At 59.0% G+C, this 16304-nt stretch overlaps 1 protein-coding gene across 1 annotated transcript; it reads left to right on the forward strand.

Annotated features, from left to right (window-relative positions):
* Nucleotides 1-1552: 1552 nt before the first annotated feature.
* LOC123600318 (coagulation factor X-like) lies at nucleotides 1553-13813 on the forward strand. The gene is made up of 8 exons (XM_045482446.1): nucleotides 1553-1700; nucleotides 3267-3427; nucleotides 6561-6585; nucleotides 7479-7592; nucleotides 9168-9299; nucleotides 10041-10294; nucleotides 12139-12256; nucleotides 13149-13813. The coding sequence occupies exons 1-8, from the start codon at nucleotides 1631-1633 to the stop codon at nucleotides 13706-13708; spliced, it is 1434 nt and encodes a 477-aa protein (XP_045338402.1). The 5' UTR covers nucleotides 1553-1630; the 3' UTR covers nucleotides 13709-13813.
* The last annotated feature ends 2491 nt before the right edge of the window (nucleotides 13814-16304 follow it).

Below are 16304 nucleotides of genomic sequence, written 5' to 3' on the forward strand. Positions count from 1 at the left end.
CCGATGAGCCCACAGGCTCCCACGTTACCCCCAGCGCCGGGTGCCAAAGATCGGAGGGGCTCACCTGGGACCTGGTCTCCCCCACATGCTGAACGCACCCAGAGACAACACACACACAAAGAGGCCGGCGAGACAGGCCCAGGGCACCCCTTGTCCCCAAGGGCCAGGCTCTGCATGTCACAGTGGCCACCCTGTGGACGACCAGCCAGAGCAGAAGGCTTTTGGGACATCACTGCCGCATTCGGTCTGTGAGGGGTGGTTAAGCACCCACCGTGTGCCACACACTCCTGCAGCAAAAAGCAGACAGCCTGATGCTTCTGTCCCAGTGAGCAAGGGTGTCGGAGGTCACTCACCATGTGCAGAATGTCAGGTGTGGTGGGCACTGTGGGATATGGGGCAGTGTCTCCATCCCTGTCCCTGTCTCCTGCTGTCTCTCTGTCCCTGTCTCTGTCTCTCCCTGTCTCTGTGACCCCCCCCCCCCGGCCCCCGAGGGCCCTGGCACGTGGCCCGCGCCCACCGTGTGGCTGGACTGCCACGGGCTGAGCCTCCTTGGGCTGGGGGGATGCGGCAGGTGTATCTCCCACGTCTCACGTGCAGTGCACTGGCCAGGAGCCCCCATACTCCTCACCCCCTCTCCCGGGTGGCCGGACCTGCTTGAGAGAGAGAGAGACTCACCGTAAGGCCCCCGATCTGGGGGCTCGCTTCCCTGCCCCCGCCCACCCCCAGTGGGGTGTGTGAGGCAAAGCCACTTCTGGGAAACCCCCAGTCCACGGGCATCTCCAGGACTGAGAGGGCCAGCCCGCTGCTCCCTAGGCACGGGCCCCCCGACCTCTAGCCAGATGTCCTGGGCTGGCACGGGCTGCACCGGGCAGGGCAGACCCCCCAGAAGTGTGGGCAGGAGCCCTCAGCCCAGAGGGGCCACAGGACACCCCTGCCTCCTGGGGCCCCTGGATTTCAGCAGGGTGGTGCCAGCCTTTCACGCTGGCGAAGCCAGTGCACCAGGACCCCCTATGATGGTGGCACTTGGTGGCACCTCCTGATGCCACCTGGAGACAGAGGCCATGGGCAGAAAGTCTGCTGCTATGGCCGACAGCCCTGGGTCCAAACCTCATGTGCGCCCCGGACAGCCCTGGGCTGACACCTGCTGTAGACCTAAGAGTCTGTCCTGGAGAAAAGATGGGACTGAGCACTCAGCTCTTAGCGTGGCTGGAAGGACAGAATGACCACAGACACAACGTGCTTGGAAGGACACAATGACCGCAGACACAACGTGGCTGGAAGGACACAATGACCGCAGACACAACGTGGCTGGAAGGACAGAATGACTGCAGACGCAACATCTGCAAACTATAAAATGACACTTTTGTTCTCCTAAGAACTCCCTGTGCCCATCGCTGGCCCCTCAGACCTAGTGCCCAATGATGCCAGGGCCACCCCAGCCACCCCAGGGCTGCACCTGCAGGGTGGCCCTGCCCCCGCGAGGTCACTGGCCCCCGGTCCCTCAGCGGCCCAGGCTCCAATCAGGAGGCGGTGATAAGAGAAGGTCAACCAGCCGCCCGGGGCCAGGGTGCGCGAACCTTGCCCTGGAGGCCTGTCACGGCGGGCCAGACACGCCGTTCTTGGCCACACCATGGCGGGCCCACGGTGCCTTGTCCTGCTCAGCGCCTCGCTGACCTGCCTCCTGCTCCTGGGGGACAGTGGTAAGTGCCCTCGCCCTACAGACTACAGAGGTGACCCCCAGGGAAGAGGGGGGACAGTGGGAACCAGGGTGCTGCCCTCACACCTCCACAGGGTGGAGAGTGGGTGCCCATCTCCTGGCGTGACATGGCTGGGCCTGGTGGCCTCCTTCCCTGTGGATGGGGAGCCAGATGGCAGGCCGGGTCACATACAGAAGCCGTGAACAGGGAAAGAGGGAGAGACCGAGAGAGATGGAGAGAAGTGCCCCTCCACGGCCAGAGCGAGCCCAGTGGCGGGGGCGGGGGGGGGGGGGCGGTCACAGGCAGGGAGGAGCTTCCAGGGCTGAAAGAGAATGAGGTTCAAGCCAGCACCTCCACCCTTAGGCCGGCTTGGCCAGGGGAAGGGGCTGCCTGATTCAAGGCTGGACAGAGGGGGACTTCTGCACCTTCCAGAAAGGCCGGAGAGGCCAGAGGAGCAGGGCCTGGGGGTGGGCAGGGGCCTGGCTGCTGTTTGCGTCCTGGATGGAGGGGGGTGGACAGGGCCCGCGGGGCAGGCAGAGGGCACCTGGTGTGTGGAGGACAGGGAGGCTGTGAGAAGAGAAAAACCTAGTATATAGCAACACCTAGTGTGTACCAACCTGAACACTGAGACAACTGAGACACACGTGTCGTAATTCTCACCTGCCGACAGTGGGCAAGTGAACTGTATCTGAATCGAGACTGCCTGGCTCCCGGGTCCCGAGTCTAGTCCTGCACGTGGGGAGCTGAGGGCTCACCATCGAGGGCGGGGGCGGAGCTCAGAATGCAGGTCGCAACCGGGAAGAGCAACTCGGAGGGCGAGGCAAGAAGGAAGGCAGAGAGTGGGTGTGGGGCTGAGGAGGAGTCGGGGGTCCTGGTCCACGGTGGAGAGAGAGAAGGTGGTGAGAGACCAAGAGCGCAGCCGGAGACATGGGCACAGGTGGAGGAGGGACCAGGGGGTCCCAGTGCACGGTGGAGAGAGGGCAGGGCGGGCACAGCCAGAGGAGGGGTTCCGAGATGCTCGGACCCAAGACCATTCAGCGGGCGGGTGGGGATTCATCTGAGAGCCGCAAATCAACGCAGTGGGATTCTTAAGTGAAGCAGAACAGAAATCAAGTACAAAACTTTGTAATAAGAACTGTTTCTTCAAAGCCATGTTTTCGTGTGTGGTCCTGGGCCTTGATGAAAAGCCTATTTTGGTCGTAGAGCGTGATCATAACAGTGCCACAGCTCACCCCTTCAGAGAGCTGAGAGCGGGAAGGGTGGGGGCCGGGCGGGGCACAGGAGGGTGGCCCCAGGACCTCTGGGAAGCGAGAGTCCAGGGAGGGCTTGGGGGGCCAGTGCGGAGGTGCCAGTGAGGCCCCAGGAGGCGGCAAGGGGAAGGAGCGAGCGAACTTGCACACGGAGGGGAGCCCGGGGCCTGGAACAGGCGGGGTCCCGTCCTGGGCTGGCTCGGGGCGCGAGCAAGGGGCCTTTTGCAGCGTGGGGGTGAGCAGACGCCGCAGGATGGGGAAGGGCGGGTGGGCGGGCGGCTGAGGCCCTCTCCGCTTGGTGTCCCTGCCTGTCTGCTAGTGTTCCTTCCCCCGGAGCATGCCAGCAGCGTCCTGGGGAGGGTCCGCAGGGCCAACTCGTTTTGGGAAGAGATGAAGAAAGGGAACCTGGAGAGAGAGTGTATGGAGGAGACGTGCTCGTTTGAGGAGGCCCGCGAGGTCTTCGAGGACACCACCAAGACGGTAAGGGCTGGCGCGCAGGCACCCTGTGATGGGTGCACCCCTCGGTGGAGGCTGACCTTGCCCCTGCCGGGAGCCCAGGGCATACCTGGGCACCCTGGGTGTGCGGGGCTGAGACAGGGAATACTTCTGGTGGGGAGACTGAGGGTGGGGCGGGGCCCAGTCCATTAGGAGGGTCATGAGAACTTCCAGAGGCTTTATTAAATCAACTCTAAAACATACGGTGTTCACTTTAATAATTATTCATGACCTCACTGCACCTCCCCGGGCTGGGCGGCACACGGGGACACGGAGCCCACAGTCTTCGCCCAAATCCACGGCCACTGCTGTACTTGACATCGGGCACCCAAGAGCTACACCCGGAGTCAGTGCGTCGCCAGCAAACATCCCATGAGCCAACTCCACAACTGGAAATATGGAAAGGCAAAGAAATGAGAGTAGCTGGAACCATTTCGAGAAAGAGGAATCACGCCGCCCGATTCAAGGACTCACTGCAAAGCTTCACTAACCACAGGGGCATTCGCGTGTGCTGCTGGTAAGGGGACAGGTGCTTAGATCCACGGGACACACCAGAAGGTCCATAAACAGGCCCACAGAAATATGGCCAATTGATACAAACAAAGGTTCATAAGTGAGTCAGCGAAGGAAGAAGTGTCTTTTTCCACTGATGGTTTGGGGACATCGGCACATCTCCACACACACAAGGTCTGCTTTGACCTCAGTCTCACAACTGTACAAAAGTCAACTCAAAATGGATGGAGGATCTAAAGGTAAAACATAGAACTTTAAGGAGAGAATTGTCATGTCATGAAGTTGGGCAAAAATTCTTAGACACAACATTGAAACCATAACCCATGAAGGAGAAAGTGAGTAAACTGGACTTACTCCAGGGGCGCCTGGGGGGCTCAGCTGGTTAAATGTCTGACTCTTGGTTTCAGCTCAGGTTCGAGCACAATGTTGGACTCTGTGTTGGCGGTGTGGAGCCTTCTTAGGATTCTCTCTCTCTCTCTCTCTCTCTCTCTCTCTCTCTCTCCCCTTCCCTCCCCTGCTCATGTTCTCTGTACCTCAAAATAAATACATAAACTTAAAAAGATCGGACCTATTCCAAATTGAAAACTTGCTCTGTGAAAGACACGGAAGACTCAAAATACAAGCTATTAACTAAAAAAATATTTACAAATCACGCATCTGACAAAGGGCCTGTACTCGGATGCGTAAAGAACTCTCACAACTCAGTAGAAGAAAATAAATAAGTGATAACAGGTGGAAGCGAGAACAGACACTTCCCGAGAGACAGCACGTGAAGTGCAAATGTGCACAGGAGCCACCCGACATCCTCAGCTGGCACAGAAGTGCAGACTCCAGCCATGAGGAGACGCCACTGTATACGTGCAGAACTGGAACCAGGGACACGGCCAGCGTGGTGCAGGTGCGGGTAGCCCGGGCCCCACCCCTGAGTGCTTACCCTGGAGAAATTACCATTCCTTTCACACGAAAACCTGGATTGCCCCAAACTCTCGCCCTTGTCCCCGCTTGGTGCAGGGACCCACAAGCCACGGCATGGTGGAATTCTACTCCACAACATAAACAAACGACTGATGCATGTGGTGACTTCAACGAGGGTCAGAGGCATCATCTGGATGAAGCTAGTCTCACGAGGGCGTCGGTGCATCTGTATGACCCTCTCGGAGGTCACGGCTGTGGTGGCGCCAGGGGTGCGGCCATCGGGGGCTGTGAATGTGGGGGGCAGTGGAGGTGCGTATCCAAATCTGTGTGTCGGATTTCACAGAACTGCACACCGAAGTAGTTTTGCTGTGTGATCATGTCTTCAGCGAAATGTAAAGAGACAGCATAGCCGTGTCCTGGGGCTTCTGTAACTAAGCACAAGCTGGGGGCCTGGCAACGATGGGACTCAGTCTCCCACAGTCCTGGTGGCCGCAAGTCCCAGTCAGAGAAGGTGTCAACACAGATGTACAAAACTTCTAGAATACAGAGCCCAGGAGAGGGCCGCTGCTGGGATGCATGGTCTTCCGGAAGCAGAGAGCTCCAGGGAAGGAGCAGGAAACAGGGTCATATGTGTTTCTTGCTACATCAAGAAGTACAAGCCATCATGATGAAGAGCATTCCAGAAAATTCCAAACCTTGTCTTACGCTTTCAGTATGTGCCAGGTGGCAGTAGGAAAATTTTTACTCTCTAGTCTGAAATGTAGGTTAGTTGCTAATGAAGGGATGTACAGTGTGTGCTGAGGGTGGAAACACAGCCCCTGCTCGGAGGTTCTGCCCAGTCATGCTGACCTTGGAACATGGTACAGTGCAGCTTCCCTGGGCACCCGGAAGCACGCCCGCCGACACGAAAGTGGAAAGCTTCCTTTATCAGAGGTCTCAGGGGGATGTGCTCCATGCCCTCTCCCAGCTTCTGGGCATTGCCAGCCTTGCAGGCCCATCACTCAGGTCTCTGCTTCCACGCGTGGCTCTTGAGCACTTTCTGTCTCTCCTGATGGCACTGCCACTGGTTCCAGGTCCACCCTAAGCCCGTGTGGTCTCTTCGTGATGCATACCTTGGTTACATCTGCAAAGACCCTATTTCCAGTTAAAGCCACGTTCTGAGGTTGCACCTGAATTGGCAGTGGGGGCGGGGGGCAGGGGTACCCTGTTCAAACTACTGAACACAGCAAACAATTTCTAAGACTGAACATTTTCTAGTGTAATATAGGGTCTTGGTGTCCTATTTTAACTAATTACCAATTAACCATTTTTTCAGTTTAACATGGTTAGCCACCAAGCATCTGATCCCTTATTGAATCTTTGATATTTAACTCAAAAACATTCATTGATCAGCTTGGGGGTAGAAAAGAGAGCAAAGCATTCTTGGTACAATCCATTTCTCGGTGGTTAGATTAAAAATAAATGCTTGATATTCAACAGAGATGGTGCATCTGAGACAATCGAAGCCCCATCTGTACAGACGCAGATCTGAACATTTCCCTGTCAGACTCCATAGTGTTAGAGCAATTTGGACCAGGAAAGGCCCCGTTTGGGACAGCATCTATTGAGGTTGAGTGACGAGGTTATGGTTGTCCTCAGTGTGAAATGTCTGTTTTCCCTAATGTATTTTAAAATCTTTTTTCCCTTTTAGACTGAATTCTGGAATAAATACAAAGGTGAGATGGTTTCTATTTTAATACTGACTGGGGCTCATTCGGACACTGAAATGGGGGAGAGGGTATTTCAATTTTGACAATTCTTCCTGAATTTCCCTTCTGCTCCTGCTTATAGCTTCCTCACCTAAGACTCTCCCTCTCCGTGTGTTTCCCCAGTAGTTACTGTGGGATTATTTGGGGGGGTAAATGTCATGGTTCCGGTTTTGTTACTTGAACGTGGATTTCATCAGCTCGCCTTACTGGAGCATCAACCTGTCTCATCATTTTTTAAATCCAAGGTATTAGGTAGAAACAAAAGATCAGGTCTTCTAATAAGACGGAACGTCCACAGCTTGTGAAATGGTATCAATCATGACTCGTGTTTCATTCTGCTAACATTCTTTAAATTTCCCCAGATGGCAGTTGGGCCTGCCTCTAGATCAGATTGTCCAAACGCACCGAGGAGTGTGAGGCCCCTGTCAGTGCTGGCCAGCAGCCTCCACACTCCTGCTCTACATCCAGACCATTTGGGAAGAGGCGCCCGGACACCTGTCTTGTCGCTGTCCAGCCTAGAAACAGGTGCCGGGCGGCCGCCCATCCTCCCTCCTTCCAGCTGGTCCCACCTGGCCACCAGCCCAGAGCTCCTCACTGTTGAAAACAGGCAGTCAAACATCTCAGCAGAAAGAGAAAAGCTTATCAATAACCCAGTTAGATAAGAGCATCACGTACACAGAGCGCAAAGGCTGGGGGTAAAATGAAGTCCAGCCGGGAGAAATGTTTACAGGGAGACAGGAAGAGCCTCAAGCTTGTTCAAGCGACCTGAACTATGTGTGCCAAGATCAACACAGCAAAGCCATTTCCTTGATTACAGCAGCTGCCTGCAAGCTTCAGGTCCCCAAACCCTGTCTTTGCAGATGGAGACCAGTGTGAAAGCAACCCTTGCCAGAACCAGGGCAAATGCATGGACAGCCTTGGGGGATACACGTGCACCTGCTTGGAAGGATACGAAGGCAAAAACTGTGAATTGTGTGAGTTCCTTTTCTTGGTGTACCTTCGGGTCAGGGTCGCCTGAAGGGTCAGGAACGAGGGAAAAAGCTGAAACCCCTAAGGAAAACATCTCAGGTTCCTTCCGAGGTAGAGTCTGTGTTCCCTTGTGCTGCGCCATTGTAGGAACAGCAAAAACAAAGTGAAAGTGTGTCCTACAATCCACTGGGTTTTAGATACAATCAGAGACACACAGCCTTCTGTGTTCCTCTGAGGGGGCTGCAGCACACTCACGGAGCGTGTGGCCAGGAACACGGAGACCTGGGGTGGTGCTACCCATCTTCTTAAATTCCTTGTGGCCCCGGCAGCGGCTCTGAATCAGCCACTTAGGTTTGTCAGTGCAGATGTCAATTCCGAATGTCCGCGATTGTCCAATTATACAAATCTGATACATTTAGTGAATTCTACAGGGAAAAGTCACTAAGAGTTTTCCTAACACGGTGAGTATGGCCATTAATTTTTTAAAATAAAAATTTGATTCAGATTAGGCCAGTTTTCATTAAGAAGAAAGATACACATTTCTTTCAGATTACTTAATTCGTAACCTTTAGGAAGTGCTCGGAGCTGGGATCACTGTGGGACTGTCCCTGACGGGGATCTCAGTCCCGCGTCATCCCTCCCGCAGCCCAGAGCGTCCTCTCCTGCTCCCCATCTGGCTGAGCCAGAGCCGCTGGGTGTTTTCTAAAGTTTCACTAACGGTGATCCTCTCACTGTAATTATTTATTCATCAGAACGCCAGGGGCAGAACATAAAGTAAATTGTCTTGGTGACGCCGCTGCTGTCAGTGTGCGGTCACATGTTGAGCGTGTGCTGGCGATGGTGGGCAATTCTGGTGGAGTCGGAGCCCCTGAGCCGCGGGGGATGTGCTCAATCTGGCCTGGAAGGCCCAGGAAACCAGCCACGGGCTCACTGTGTCAGGAGCTGCACATGACCTGGGAGGCAGTGTGGCCTCCACCGCTTTACAAGTGAGGAAACGGAGGCCCATAGGGTTTAAAGCACTTGCCCAAATCACACGGCTGGCGACAGAAAGCACCGGGCCCATCTCTGCTGCTGCCTCGCCGGTGCCCAGACCCCAGTCTCCCAGACCAGTTCCAGACCCTTTATTCCGCAGGCGACCCTCCAGCCTCAGTGGACCGGCCCGTGGCCACGCTGCTGTGCTCCGCTTGGCCCGTGGCCCCAGAGCCCTTCCTCATGCCGGCCGGCGCACACTGGTCGTGGGGCTGTGGGGGGAGGCGCGTGCCCCTCTTAGGGCTGAACCTGGGGCCTGGGGGGGGGGCGGGTCTGGGCGCCCAGGGCCCGGCAGACAGCACGCTGGCCCCACATGGTGAGGGAGCTGCAGGGCAGGGACAAGCCTGCACACAGAGCCCCTGGCCCCCAGCCTACTCCAGGGGCCTGTCCCACTCGCGTGTTTCCGTGCGGTGGCCGCCCCTCTGCTGCAGCGGGGAAGGGGGGCAGGCTGACAGTGGGTGGATCTGCCCTGGTGCTGCTGTCCCTCCTCCCGGCTGCCTGCGGCCTCGGTGTCCCCGGCCAGTCCTGAGGGCCCACACGCGTCCCCGCAGCCATGCGGAAAGCCTGCAGCCTGGACAACGGCGACTGTGACCAGTTCTGCAGTGAGGAGCAGGGCTCCGTGGTGTGCGCCTGCGCCAGTGGCTACGTCCTCGCAGATGACGGCAAATCCTGCATCTCCACGGGTAGGAGGCCCGTGGGCCAGAGCGGGACCGCAGGCCCTGTGAGCCGCCTGAGAAACGGGCCAGCAATGCTGCCTGACTCCCCGGGGGAGGTGCAGACGTCGAGGGACTTGGGGGTGGGGGGCGCTCTGCCTAGCGCCAGGCTCGTGGCAGACCCTGAGGAGCCACGAAATGGTCGTGATCACGGCACGTCCTGTTGCCCCGGGAGTTGGAGCATGTCCGGGGCAGCGAGGCCAGACTGTCTCTGGGCCGTGGACCTGGGGGGGAGGGGGGGTGGTGCAGGAGCCAAAGGGGAGCCGAGGACCCCGAGAACAATTAGACTGCACGGGCCCCAAGTGACAGCCCTCGGGCTTCCTTTTCCGTGATGTTCTGTGACGTTCTGTGACAAAAGCTGGGCCCTGAGTCTGGCCTAGAAGCTCACAGAGGGAGGGGCCCAGCAAGGGGACAGGGTCCTCGCTGCTCTGGTCCAACCACACTTCTCTGCGGCAGGGCCTGCCTGGGCTGGAGCACTGAGAGGCCACTGTGCTCTCTCTCTTAGCTTCCTCTGCTTCTCACGGTGGCCCAAGCGCTCCTCAAAGCTGGCCCCCGCCCAACCAACAGCTGTGGCATCACCTGGGGCGGGACCTCTGTTACCAGCACGTTCCTCCCCATTCCCTCCTCCTGTGGGCCGGGAGGACAGTTCCGTTGTGAGGGGGGCAGGGCGAGGGGGGTCCTGCTCACTGAGGCCGGCCCGTGTTCTTTCAGGGCCTTTCCCCTGCGGGAAACGCACTCCGACGCGCAGGAAGAGGTCAGCCGAGACCGCCCATGGCGGTGAGGGTCCCTCTGAAGCCTCTGAAGCAGACGTGCAGGACCAGCACCCTGAAGACCTGCCTCCCACCGACAGCCCTCTGTACCTGCAGCCCTTCAACAAGACGGAGGCCAGCCCCGTGGAGGACTCAAGCAACCTGATCCGGATCGTGGGTGGGCAGAACTGCCCAGACGGCGAGTGTCCCTGGCAGGTGACTGCGGAGCGGGCCTGGCGGTGCCGGTGGGTGGTGGGGACTCCCTGCTGGCTCTGGGGCAGAGTGTGCCTGAGGTGAGAAGTGGGCTCTGTCCCTCCCCACCCGACGTCCAATCCCGTGTGTGTGTCCATGAAGGACAGACAGAAAGGAGAGGAGCCCCGGAACCCAGTGCGGGCTGCAGGCTCAGGCCGGCAGGCAGAGTGGCTGCCTGATGGGGGCCAGCCCTCTGTTTGCCCCTCCGACCGACAGGCAGACACTCTGTCCCTCGGTCTCATCTCTGATTTGGTCAGTGCTAACGAGGCGGGTAGCAATCTGGGGAGAAGTACATCCACCTGTTTGCAATCCACGCTCTTTGGTTGTTGGTTTGGACGGAGGTTTCCAGATGAACAAGTAACATGGGACTCAGGCTTAGAGTTGAGTTTCAGACAAATAATGAACAACTTTTAGTGTAATGTGTCCCAAAGACAATAGGGGACATGCTGGTGCTAGAAGCCATTGGATGCTTATCTGATTCGGCTTGACTGGGTGGTGCCTGCTGTCTCTGGCGAATCTGGGTGTGAAATGCTTGGTACCCAAAGCCAACAACAGACCCTCCAGAGCCACCACCACCCTTTACGCATTTCTTCACCTGCCCCACCTCCCAGCCCTACATTATCAGGGACCCAGAGGGGAGCAGGCGCTCATGTGGTCACCACGGGGTTGGTGTGTGCTGAGCGAGTGCCACCGACGTGGCTCCGGCGGGAGCTCAGTGGCCCCGGGCCGGTGTGGAGCTCGGGGGGCTTTGGAAGGCCCCCCACAGACAGACAGGACGGGGGGGGGGCGGGGGAGGTGCTGTGGGGACCTGGGCGGCGGGATCCTCTCCAGGGAACGCGAGAGCCCTGCTCTCCCAGTCCAGCGGCCTCGCCATCACGTGTAGGAGAAGAGTCAGGGTCCAGGTCTGGGGAAGACTGACGCCCCTTGGCCCTGCTACTTCCTGCGGGTCACCAAGGTCTTCAGGAACGCTTTCAGACTTGGAACCTTGTTGTTCCCCAACCGGCATGAGCCAGCCACGTGCTGGGAACTCTCTAGATAAAAAGGAAAAAGTGCGCCATTTCCAGATTTGCAGCCCGGTTCTCTGGGGAAGAAGGGACACGAGGGCTGCAGGGCCACCTGGGCCTGCCGGCGCTCACTCCCTGGGGCGATGCCCTCACTCTCAAATCCTGTCGGGGAGAAAGCCGCCCACAGGGGGAGCCCCGTGGATTCCAAGGGATTTGCCCTTGAGTGGTGGCATCTGTGGGCCGTCGGGGGAGGGCCGTCCCAGATACCAGAAGCTTCTCCCCAAACACTGGCGCCCACCTGGTCTGTGCGCTAATCCGTAGCCATGTAGCCGGCAAAGGTTATCAACAACGATGATCGTTTTTCTACGGGTGACACCGTAGAGTGCTGTGACAGCTCTGGAAGGGACAGGACGGCTCCCTGAAGAAGGAGTCTGGAGTCCAGGAGCAGAAAGTTGAAGCGAGGCAGAAGCCCCTCAGGTGCCACTAGCGGGGCCCCTGCAGACGTCTGTTGGGTGGACCATTTGGCTGCTCTGTGGGAAGGAGCCGCCCAAAGCTGCAGTTTCCGCAGCGCAGCGGGGGAGGACCTGGAGAGGGGCTGCGGCCCGGCCATGAGCCCCACGGTGAGGTCTCCGAGCACGCGCTGGCACCACACCCCGCGGGACACATAAGAAAAGGAGGGGCCGCGCTGCGGGCAGGTGTGCAGGCCAGGCCGGCGCTGCCCTGGGCCTTGCGTTCCCGATGGGGAGGGGAGCCCAGAGGTCAGTCCCAACCTCGGGGGGGGGGGCTCCTGCGTGCTCCCCACAGGCCCTGCTCATCAACGAAGAGAATGAGGGGTTTTGCGGCGGCACCATCCTGAGCGAGTACCACGTCCTCACTGCAGCGCACTGTCTGCACCAGGCCAAGAGATTCAAGGTGAGGGTAGGTAAGTGCGCCACACTCGGAGACACTAGTTAACACGCCGAACCCCATGGGGGTGCGGGTAGGGGGGGGTCACAGGCGAGGGAGGGCGGAGAAGGGGAAAGCGGGGGGCCAGTGGTGGGGCCGGTCCTCCCCCTTGCCGTCTGTGTCCAGGCCCAGCGCAGCGAGCCTCCCCTCAGGGCCCCTTCCTCTGGGAAGGTTTCCGGAGCCCTCCGAGCACAGAGCATCTGCTGCTCGTGTTTGCGTCTGCGGGGCTGTTTTGTGACGTCCGTCCTTCTCCTCCAGACTCTAGACCAGTTCAGCAAAGATCCACCGCAAGCCACACATGCAGGCCATCCATGTGCCTTTTAATTTTCTAGTTCCATTTCCTATTAGGCATCTTCAAAGTTTATAGATGAAATTAATTTTAGCAATATGTCTTAGTCCAGTATATCCAAAATATTATTATTGTTTCAACGCGTAATCAGTTCTGAACTAGAACGAGATATTCTGAGTCTGTGTTCTCATGACAAATCTGATGCTGACACTCAGCACGTCCCAGTTCCGACCGGACGCCGTCCTGGTGCCAGGCAGCCGTCTGGACAGCGTGGCCAGCCGGTCAGGCACAGAGCCTTCCGCCCCCAGGTGCCCCTGCCGCGCGGCACAGGCTCAGGAAGTATCCACCCGAAGTACCGGCCACACTTAAAAGTGCGGCTGGCGGTCGCCCCTGGGGAGTGAAACTGAAAGTCATCTTTATTTGCCTCGTTACAATTTTATCTTTCAGAGTCTCTAGTGACCATGTTCCATTTTTTTAATAAAAAAAAATAAATAAATAACCGCTACTCTCAAAAGCACCGTGCACATAAGTGCACGGCCAACCCCGAGCTGAACGCCACCATGTCCTCGCCATCTCCCAGGTGAACGGGACACGGGCAGCGAGGAGGGCAACGAGGTGGCGCACGAGGTGGACGTGATCATCAAGCACAACAAGTTTGTCCGGGAGACCTATGACTTCGACATCGCTGTCATCAGGTTGAGGACGCCCATCACCTTCCGCAGGAATGTGGCCCCCGCCTGTCTGCCCCAGAAGGACTGGGCCGAGTCCACACTCATGGCGCAGAAGACAGGCATCGTGAGCGGGTTTGGGAAGACTCACGAGAAGGGCCGGCCATCCACCATCCTCAAGATGCTGGAGGTGCCCTACGTGGACAGGAACACGTGCAAGCTGTCCAGCAGCTTCACCATCACCCAGAACATGTTCTGCGCCGGCTATGACACGAACCCCGAGGATGCCTGTCAGGGGGACAGTGGGGGCCCCCACGTCACCCGGTTCAAGGACACCTACTTCGTCACCGGCATCGTCAGCTGGGGAGAAGGATGCGCACGGAAAGGGAAGTACGGCATCTACACCAAGGTCACCAACTTCCTCAAGTGGATCGACAAGTCCATGAGGGCCAGGGCCGGGGCCCAAGGCTGAGCGGGGAGCCTTGCGCCCCACCCCCAGCTGCTGGTGTCTCGTTTGTGCGGCCCAAGGCCGAGTGGGGGGCCCTGCGCCCCACCCCCATTAAAGTCATGCCAGCTGCTGGTGTCTTGTTTGTGTTTGCACGGGCTGGTCTCAGCGGCAGCGCCCGGACCAGGTCTCCTGTCTGCAGTGGCGCCACCTGTGTGGATTCCTTACCTGGTGTTTTCCTCGCTCCGTGGAAGACACGTTCCTCTGGACACCAGAGCCAGCCTTTCCCTTTCCAGGTTGGGAAGTGCCGTCAAGAGACGCTAGATGGTGGGACAGGAGTCTAGACGCCCCAGGACAGCCCCCCCCCCCCCCCCCCCCCCCGCCATTGACAGCAGGCTCTTCCGGTTGTGGTCAGGACACTGGGGAGGCAGTGGTGGGGGCTCTGGGAGCGGGGGCGGGGCAGGGGTCCCAGGAAGGCTGAGAGCCTCTCACCGGCCCCGATGCTTCTGCGTGGACTGAGCGGCTGCTCCTCCCGCTGGTCCCACGCTGGACGCGGCCGGGGGGCCATCCGCTGTCCCGCAAGCGGCTCGTGTGCTCCCAGGGGCAACAGTCCCCAGCCCCCAGATTAAACCAGTCTGTGTGGATGCGACTCCTCAGTGGCCCCGAGCGCCCTGTGTGCTGTGGGGTCTGGGGGAGGGGCCCGTCTGCTCTACGCGGACAGCCCTTCCCGTCAGGGTCCCTAGCCTGCGGTCATGAGGAGCAAAGTGCTTTAGCAAACCCTTTTCCAAATGCCCCCACAGTTTGCATTTTGCGTAACTACGATGAGCAAAGTTTCAAAGTGCCAGTACTGAGATGCCCCAAATGTCACAGGCTGGCAGCGTGCTTTGTCAACAGCAGGCAACGCGAGGTTAGGGAAATCGATGTGAGCGGACACGTGGTTTCCCAGAGGCCATCAGAGGCGCACAGAGAAGGCCCAGGGCTGAGTGGGGGGGAGGCTGTCCTCTTGCGGGTTTTCCACGCACCTGAGCGCTCTGTGCGCCCCGAGCCCTGGACGGGTTCTGAGGTCAAAGGTGGTCTGGGGCCCAGACAGGATTGCAGCCGCCCCATCTCTCACTGGTGGCCCGGGGCGGCGATGGGGCTCATGTGCGCATCAGAGGGGTAGACTGAGGCACACCAGAGAAGGGCGTGCCCCCGCTGCCTCCCTCTGGCGACTCCTCCTCTCTTCCAGAAGGAGAATCCGTTCAGTGAGGCCCTGGAGGAGACGACGGGATGCTGTGGGGAGGGCAGTGAGGGCTGGGACTCATGACGGGGCACCTGCTGTCCCCTGTGCCCTGCCGCCACTCATCTCCCTCCATGATGCTATCTGCCTGGGGACGGAGCTAACGGAGCTGCCCGGCGCACATGTCCCTCTCACCAGGCTGGTCGGCTGCGACCGAGCATCGAGTGCCCCTCAGGGACACGGGGACACGGCAGGGTGGCTGGGGTGGGGCCCAGGCCCTGTGGACGGCGGGCACAAAGCCCAGGAGCCGCAGGGGAGAAGGCGGATGTGGTTCTTGTTCCCGAGGGAGAAGGCAGAGGTCTCAGAACAAATGCCATGAACCCCATCTGATCCGTACCCCCACCTGTTCCTTGAAGGGTCAGTCGCCCCCAAACACCGGGTGGCTTCCACAGGCCCAGCCTGAGTTGGGGGGGGGGGGGGCTCGCTGGATGGTGGGCGTGGCCAAGGCCGGGGGCCAGGCCTGTTCAAGGGAGGCCGACGGAACTACCAGATCAGAGGGCAGGTGGGCCCGGGTTTCCGTTTAGGGGCAATTCCACCGCAGGAATCCCTGATTGAAGCAGGTCACCGAGGACACCAAACCCTGGAGTCTCCCGGAGTCTCAACTTTGCAGAGAAATGACTCTTTCATCGCAGACAGGACAGGTGGCTCCCCCAGCAAGACCGCCCACGGGAGTCAGTACATGAGGGGAGCGAGTGATGGGGAGCCCGCGTGGCATGGGCTGTGAGGCCCCCGCAGCCAGGATGCTGACAGTGCACCATGTGTCCCCAGTCCTTCCCGTGCGCCTGAGATTGAAGCCAAACTTGCTACTTCCCCCATCACATGGTGCTGAGTGCGTCTCGGGTTTGAGGACACACTCGGTTCTTACAGAACGCCTCCGTGGTCCGCTGGTTGCCTGGCTCGAAGCCCCAGGCTGTGGTCCACTCTGTGCCTTTACAGAAACGCTTGCCACGCTGCCTCGGGGACCCGTCCTGCCACACTGGCCTCCGTGCTGGGCCCCAGGCAGCCCGTGGCCCTGGGGTCACTCCAAGCCCCCGGAGGCTGCTTACTGGGCTCAGGTTTCTCTCCCCATCACACAACCCCTTATGTGCTCTCCTCCAGGCTGTGACTCTTGACCAGCCCCCTGCCCTCCTGTGTGCCCCCCGTGGAGGGGACCTGAAAGGTGAGCTCCAGGTGACTGTCCCCTACCCAGAGCTGCCCACATGGGAGCCCCTGAGCCTTGTTACTCAGGGCCGCCCGCGGGATGCCGGCTGTCCCCGTTTCCTGGGACAGGACCTGCTGACCTCACTCCTGGGAAGCCCGCCCAGCTCCAGGGTCCTCGACACCTCACCTCAGCCCCCTGTGCCT

Source organism: Leopardus geoffroyi, chromosome A1 (genome assembly GCF_018350155.1).
Source record: "Leopardus geoffroyi isolate Oge1 chromosome A1, O.geoffroyi_Oge1_pat1.0, whole genome shotgun sequence".
NCBI classification, from domain to species: domain Eukaryota; kingdom Metazoa; phylum Chordata; class Mammalia; order Carnivora; family Felidae; genus Leopardus; species Leopardus geoffroyi.

What these genes read in the sequence shown, in the direction of transcription:
- LOC123600318 (XM_045482446.1), top strand. Translation starts at nt 1,631, where the DNA reads ATGGCGGGCCCACGGTGCCTTGTCCTGCTCAGCGCCTCGCTGACCTGC. An exon ending in AGGCAAAAACTGTGAATTGT is followed by an intron (nt 7,593 to 9,167) that starts GTGAGTTCCTTT and finishes GCGTCCCCGCAG; the next exon opens with CCATGCGGAAAGCCTGCAGC. An exon ending in GAGATTCAAGGTGAGGGTAG is followed by an intron (nt 12,257 to 13,148) that starts GTAAGTGCGCCA and finishes GCCATCTCCCAG; the next exon opens with GTGAACGGGACACGGGCAGC.